Raw genomic sequence first — 8,191 nt, 5'->3', positions numbered from 1 at the left:
CTCTTGGAGAGCTTCTTTCTCTGCTCTCTCCCTCTTACTGGCCTGTGTGGTCTCTGTTCTCTCTCTTAAAGGAACAGTCCACCTATTTTCCATGAGAAGATAATGCAGGAGCTACAGGGAGTTGTGTCATGGAGTTCAGATCCAAAATGTAATGTCAAATTATGTTTTTTTTTATTTTAGGGTAAATTGTTTCCTTAAAACTGTTATGTTTTACATCATCTCATTTGTCAGCCAATGTTTTTCATCATTACTTCCTATCTCTTTCTTCCCCATTTCCTTCCTTGTGTGTGTGGTTGTGTATCACAACTCAGTGTTCAAGCTTGTCATATAAGTACACATCACATGTGAGTTCATCTGAGAGTGTGTGATTGTGTGTGTCAGTCACACCTCAAACTACAATATGTATTGTTAGCAACACACACACACACACACACACACACACACACACACACACACACACACACACACACACACACACACACACACACACACACACACACACACACACACACACACACACACACACACACACACACAAACACAAACACACACACTGGCAGGCAAAATAGGCAAGTCATTCATCTACTCTGTATCAGAGAAGATGGCTTATAATACTAAAGTACCCCAAATACCAAAGTAAGTAAATTTACCAATGTACTTTCTACGGTATGATTCACTCAATGGCCAAAAGTTGAAAACAATCAGGAAGTTGCGACAAACTGAATGGCTTATTACCAAATATTTTGATGATCTCAGTGCTGTCGGCTTTGTCTGGATTAAAAAATGTATCCTTCACCCATTCAGGGAGGATACCTGCTTGGTTCTAACTGTTGTTCTTTCACAGACGGGAAGTTGAACCCATGACATGTTCAATTGTTTAAACAATCCCGACCACCAATTCCAACTGTTCTTGATCCCTGTTGTGGTTCACAAATTGACTCATGCCATCGATTTTTGCATCTAAATGAGGCCCCCTTCACACACACTTACAGAAACACAGAAACACACTCACAAAACCAGTCACAATCTCAACTTGCATCACCAGAAACACATGTACGATGAATCTTTCCTAACCTTACCGTTGTGACAGTAACGCTGTCAAACTGGTCCCAACCAAAACACAACCATATAGTTGAATTGAGCTAATCACATGTTCTCCAATATCGGATTACAGTGTTGGGTTGTGCATTCAGGAACAGTCTTTTGTATTAACCGGGTGCGAAGTTGGATTCATACAAAGGTAGATTGTGCAAACTAACCAAACTCATGGGGTGTAAATTGTAGCTTCTGACCAAACTTAACCCAAATACTATTCTGATTTGAACTCTCGAGCATATCAACAAAATAATAACATAATCATATAAATCCCCTAAGAACGAGGGATGAAAGTGACTGACTCTACACATGCCATTTTTCTAGCACTAACGTCATATTATTCAATTGTTTGTAATTGTAAAAAAAAAAGAAGTGTAAATTCATAAAATAAAATAATTTAACATATTTAGGTATTGATGTTTTAGTGTCTAGACTCACTAGGTTGTTTGAATCAAAGACACAATGCACTTGGTCCACGAGGGCCGCCTTCGGACCTCTATCTGAAACCACACTTTAGATAGAGGCGACAGAAATACTCAATGATTTATTTTCTCTTTGTCCAAAGTGTGTCTCCTGTGTGGATAACTAATGCCACATTTCCACAGGCGGGTGCGGGTCAGTTCGGTATGCAAGGGTGAGGTACGGTTCGCGTTTCCACTGCCAAAAGTGGGCGTGATCCGGACTGAGCCGTAGTGAGCCCTGCAGTACTCATCTCGCAGTACTCCTCCATTGGGGTACTGAGACGTCTGAAAGGGTTCAAGTTCGAGCTAGACACGCCGTCCGTTAATTGGTCGACAGAAACGTCAGTTCCGTGCGACAGAGGGATAATAACAAACAAACCCAGTACCCGCAAGGTATTTCTGGACAACGGTGAAAGCTTAGTTTAAGGAAGAAAATGTCGCGCAAAAGTTTGACCTCCTTTTTGGATGTCCTACATTGTGGCTCTTTTGTCATTTTGTCGCGTTCTTCTTTATCATTGGTTTTATTAGCAGGCTACACTGTGTCGGGCTACTATGAGGTCACGTTGCTTATGTAGCTGCCGCAGCTATTGCCACCCGGCTTAAACCTCGCCGTACCATAAGGGTACTTTCGGCAGTGGAATCGCGAGCCCTAACTGAGCTGGGCTATACTGCACCTTCACCACTGGGCTGAGGCGTACTTGGCCTAAGACTACCTACCGGTGGAAATGCGCCATTATTCTGTTCTCCTGCGAGCCACTTTCTGTGGCTTCCTTTTGTTTCTATACATGCGGTTTTCTCCAAAAAAGTTTGGTTCCCTATCCACATTTTTCATTTGGGATATTTTCAATCCCTGCGAACCGCTTCATCCCCTGCTGGTCGGCCCGGGCTAGCCGTCCGTCCCTGACCCCAGCCGGTGTGTGTACGTCCACAATGACCAGCCTCACTGACGTTATAGCCCCATTACACAGAGGTGTCATGGCAGGACAACACAGGTGTTGCTATTAACACTGGTTAGGGTCTGCTGCATCCCCGGGGAAGAGGTCGGAGGTAGCTTCACTAGTCTACTCCACTAACCCGGGCCTCGGCATATAAACATGGCCCATCCGTCATCAGTGCTATGAGCGACACATGTGTCTCCCGCCATGATGCCTCTCCCTCCTAACCGTCTTCCTCCTCTTCTTCACTTTCCTTCTAAAGACAACCCCCGAGCGCCGTGCTGACGGAGGCCTACCGTTGAGGATGAGCGGCACGGCGGGCTTCACCCTCATCTGGGTGTTGACCAGGTGGGCGGGGCCCGTCCTCTTGGAGCTTCGCTGTCGGGCCACCACCTTGGCCACCTTGGTCTCTCCGCTGGCCGCCGCAAAGTACGCCGTCTGCGGGAGAGGAAGCGGGAGAGATTATAGAGGTGCTCCATGGTTTAGTCACCTTGGTGTTTCGGTTGATACACTTGGCATATCATTAAATGTTTGTTATATTTCATGTTATTACATAATTGCATTAATAAATACATTCGTTCATTCTTTTTTATTCACTCATTTCGCCTATTACCAGGATTGTAAACCAATCCATTGAGGGAGGATTGTTTCCGAGTGTTTGGAAAACTGCTGTAATCACACCAGTATTTAAAGCAGGGAACCCCATGGTCACAAGCAACTATAGACCAATTAGTATCTTACCAAGTGAATCAAAAGTTGCTGAAAAATGGATATCCGAACAGATTATCACACATCTGAATGCATCCTCCTTCTCATTGCATCCATTGCAGTTTGGATTTCGTAAACATCATTCCACTGAAACAGCAAAGTGTTATCTTTTGGAAAATATCAAGGCTAGAGTGGACAAGGGAGGCGTAGTGGTAGCCGTCTACCTTGATCTTAAAAAAGCCTTCGATACTGTCAACCATGACATCTTAATTGCAAAGTTGACTACGTTTAATTTCTCATCTAATGTGATAACATGGATTAAATCATATCTTGCAGAGAAGAAACAATGTGTGCGTATAGGTGATAAAATCTCACAAATAGTCAAAAACTGTGTCGTGTCCCACAGGGCTCTACTTTAGGCCCCTTATTGTTCAGTTTGTACAGGAAATTACCTTTCTGATGCTTGTGCAAATTCTGTTACTTGTCAGATATATAGTGACGACACGGTCATCTATTTACATTCTAAAAATAAGAAAAGAGCTGCAGATGAACTATCAGCTGCCATGGTTTATGTTTCTTACTGGTTGACCAGTTCATGTTTACATCTCAATATTAGCAAGTCTGTATGCCAAAAAAGATCCCGAGCCTGCTGTGTTAGTAGCAGGGAGAAAGTTATTAGTTATGAATGAATATAAGTACCTTGGTATTGTAATTTTACAACCTTTTTTTTTTTAAGGTTGTAAACAGAATCAAATTCAATTTAAACAATTTTAGATATATAAGGAATAATTTAACAACTGAAGCATCTAAAATATACATGCATGCCATGATCCTCTGACACATAAATGACTGCCTCACCAGCTGGACTCAGACATCAAGAACCACTTTGCAATCAGTGAAAAGACTTTATAAGCAGGCTTTAAAAACACTAGATAAGAAATCAAATGCTTATCACCATTGTACCATTTTTAGCAAAATATGGTTTCCTAAACTGGGAAAACATGATCAAGTTTGCTGATATATTACTAGCATACAAGATCTTCAATGGCTTAGCACCGCCTCCACTTAGTCAGTTCATCAAACAAAATCAAAATACATCGACAAGATCTTCTGCTAGAGGGGACTGCAAAATACCATACAGAAAAACATATTTTGCTCAGTCAGCCTTCTCTTATCGAGCAGCACACACCTGGAACTCCATACCAATTGAATTTAGGAATGATCCAAACATATTTATGTTTATTTTATGTTTTTTGTTTGTTATTCTCTTCACTTTTAATCCTTTTTATTCTGGCATGATACATAACGTCTCTGTCATCTTAGTTTGAATCCTTGTCCATGTAATGTCAATGTCAATCCTCTGTCTAATGTTGTGTTGCTTTTATGCTTTTGTATGTTCTATCTTACATCAACCAAATCTGGTGCATTTATATGTCCGATGTAATGGCCATGTTGATTCAATTAAAAAAGTAAAAAAATATTTTAAAAAAATTCAATTGATAGCACAATGCTTCTGTGTTTATGGGCAGCCTATATAACAAGGTTGTCTATGGAAAAAGGGCTGCATCTAGTTTGACATCATATTAAATATTATTTTGATCTATTCTAGTATCAATCAAAAACGCATTGTTATTGACTGTTTCCCAGGTGAAAGGTTCAGGGTTCGGTCCACCACCTGATCCATCACCCCTCCATGGTGGTCAGAGCCCCTCCTCCACCCTCCATGCTGGTCAGAGCCTCTCCTCCACCCCTCCATTGTATTCAGAGCCCCTCCTTCACCCTCCACCCCTCCAACCCCCATGGTGGATCAGAGCCCCTCCGCCACCCTCCACCCCTCCATGGTGGATCAGAGCCCCTCCTTCACCCACCACCCCTCCATGGTGGATCAGAGCCCCCTCCTTCACCCACCACCCCTCCATGGTGGATCAGAGCCCCTGCCCCACCCCTGCTCCACCCCACCATCAAGTACCTCTCCTCCACGGGGGCGCTCGGTCCGCACGACAGAGGGCATGCTGGCCAGCAGGCCCTCCAGCTGGTCATGGCCCAGCAGCCTGTGGGGTATGTGCTCCTGGGTCAGGGCCTTGTACTGGGCCGTCAGGCGGGACAGGGACACCCCGGCCGGGTTCGCCTGAAGGACCTCCCGGAGCATCTTCTTCACCAGCTCCGCGTCCACCATCTGGAGAGGAGAGACATGCTTATCACCCAAGGGTCTGTGCACAACAGGACCCAACCAGGGTCTGTGCACAACAGGACCAACCAGGGTCTGTGCACAACAGGACCAACCAGGTTCTGTGCACAACAGGACCAACCAGGGTCTGTGCACAACCAAAGGGCGAGTAGACGTCGGTGTGGCCCCAAACACCAGAGCAGAGGTTGGTGTTGCTCCAAACACCAACACTGCGTAGTCAGAAGGCGGTTTATCTATGTGTCAATGTGCTTTATCTCCACTAGTAGTAGGAGACCAGTCCTACTACCTGGTAGTAGGTCTACCAGACCCATACTGAGTGATAGGAGCGAGCTCTGTGAATAGGGTTGATACTTTAATCATCATTAATCATTAATAAACTGGTACGGGTTAATGTTAAACACTGCTCTAACAATGGAGAAACACAGACAATTACTATGTTTACTGAACTCCATTAAAGTGACAACCAGAACATAGTTGAACACTTTGAATTTTGTATGCCTACAGTTTTATGTACCGTTTTTCTATTTAACTTTATCCACACATAGCCTGTACTTGGACTCAAAGAGCCATGTGGCCCACCAAACATTGATAGTATTTATCACAGCTCTTAAAACTTGATGAAAGAAAAGATTCTATAAAATATTACGGCAAAACATGATGGACTTTGTCCCAAAGACAAGGGACACACCCTCAACATTTTAACTTTTCTTTCACTTTAGACTGCTCGACAACTTGCCTTAAGTGCACCTTTGAAACTATTATAGTAGGACTATGCCTATTAAATTACTATTATAAAACATGTTGCAGTGACAATAACCTATACCTGGGGTACCCCAGTGTCTCGGTGGGGTGTAGTGAGAGGGCTAATATCCACTCATTGTCCTACACACACAATAACATATCTAAAAATAATGGATATAACTAGGACAATAAATAACAAACCAATTGCGTTTCCATACTATAATGGGATATAAAAAAAGTAAAAAACAAGTAGTAGGACAAGCACTAAAATTCTTGGATGTTGCACATTCCCTTTTAGCCATGGACTAAAACTGCATTTATAACACTGAATTGTTATCGCACAGCGGTGCAGAATTCATCGGGACGGGGCGGGGACGTCATCCGTCACGCTGCCGCTCCACACCCATTCAGTCTCCTATCGTCACACAAACCGGGATAAAGTTTCACTCTCTTTTCATCGGAACCCAGTTTTCAAGTCACCCTGTTTGTGCGGCGTCCTTACTGTTGTTTCTAACTTTCTAACCGGTTCGCACGTCCTGTCATCTGTTAGTTTCAATGTTATCCAAAGTGATCCGCCGCATACGTTACAAACCTTGTGTGAGGATAAAGTGACTCGAGTTAACATCAAACACAAGTTAACATCAAACCCCACCCAGCATAGCTCGGCTCACACACACACACACACACACACACACACACACACACGCATATACTCACACATACCATAACACACGGACACAGAGTCGGTCTATACCTTGAGAAACAGACTGGGTGGCTGGGTACTGAGTGGAGGACCTGTTGCTGCCGCGTTCCGCTGTCAATCTGTCAGTCTGTCTGTCCAACCGGGTCCTGCTGTCAGTTTGTCTGCTCCCTACCGAGTCGATCTACCGGACTCAAGCCGGGCCCTGATTGGCTGGCTGCACACTGTCCCGGGTTAATTAACATAACGTCGAGACGCAACCACCACGGCGACACCCCGGACACACAGTAATGTACAACTATGTAGTTCATATATATGTATATAATATACATATATTTATATTTATATTTATATCTATATGTATGCATAGGCCTATGTATTTATATGTATGCATATATATACACACACATGTATGTATACATATATGTTATCTTGGATTAATGGATCATATTATACGCCACATTGGGTGGTAATAGGCCTGATTCCAAAGGCAATGACCTCATTATACATGTCATGACACATTATCATATTGTTGCAGCATGTGGCACATATCACATGTGTTCATATATATGTACATACAGCATATATATATATATATATTTTTTTTTTTATCAAAGAATAGGCCTACCTTCAATTGAAATCAATCTTTTTCTCCAGATGTTAATGAGCACAGATGGGAGAGTTAAATGAAGAAATCCTATTAATACATAATAACGCCCACAATAAGGATTAAACGCCCACTGTTTGGGTTTGTTTCCTACGGTTTCGTTTTGGCAGAAACTACAAGATGGTTCATTAAAGCGCCATAACTTTGACCTTGACATTCTTAATGACCTCAATAATATAAACTTTATTTGATCAAATAATAATAATATATATATATATATATATCCGTGAGGAACTCGGATTAGAGCCGCTGCTCCTCTGCTTAGAAAGGAATCAGCTGAGGTGGTTCGGGCATCTGGTAGGGATGCCCACTGGGCGCCTCCCTTGGGAGGTGTTCGTGGCACGAGTACACACAATACAGTGGGGAGGAGACCTCTGGGAAAACCCAGGACTAGGTGGAGAGATAATATCGCAACACTGGCCTGGGAACGCCTCATGACCTAGAGCTGGTCAATGTGGCCCGAGAAAGGGAAGTCTGGGAGACTGGGAACCCCTTCTTGAGCTGCTGTTCCCCCGACCCGAACAGCATAAGCAGATTGCAGATTGATTGACGATGAGAATGAGGTTGAGGATATAGGACAGTAAATAAAAATCCAATTGCGATTTCATTCTATGATGAAAAAGTAGAAAACAAGTAGTGAAAATATGTATTTTTGAATAAATAAGTAAATAAATATATATAGGTTATATATATACG

At 43.0% G+C, this 8,191-nt stretch overlaps 1 protein-coding gene across 1 annotated transcript in view; it reads right to left on the bottom strand.

Moving 5' to 3' along the window:
* tdrd7b (tudor domain containing 7 b) overlaps nucleotides 1-6,821 on the bottom strand; it is a 24,883-nt gene extending 18,062 nt beyond the window's left edge. The window contains exons 1-3 of the mRNA XM_060035862.1: nucleotides 6,631-6,821; nucleotides 5,169-5,375; nucleotides 2,673-2,929 (exon numbers count right to left, since the gene is read on the bottom strand). Of these exons, the coding sequence (XP_059891845.1) occupies nucleotides 2,673-2,929; nucleotides 5,169-5,375; nucleotides 6,631-6,753 (587 nt within the window). The 5' untranslated portion in view covers nucleotides 6,754-6,821. The remainder of the gene's footprint in view (nucleotides 1-2,672; nucleotides 2,930-5,168; nucleotides 5,376-6,630) is intronic.
* Between the last annotated feature and the right edge of the window lie 1,370 nt (nucleotides 6,822-8,191).

This window comes from Gadus macrocephalus, chromosome 17 (genome assembly GCF_031168955.1).
Source record: "Gadus macrocephalus chromosome 17, ASM3116895v1".
NCBI lineage: Eukaryota > Metazoa > Chordata > Actinopteri > Gadiformes > Gadidae > Gadus > Gadus macrocephalus.
This window is presented reverse-complemented; position numbering and strand designations above follow the sequence as displayed.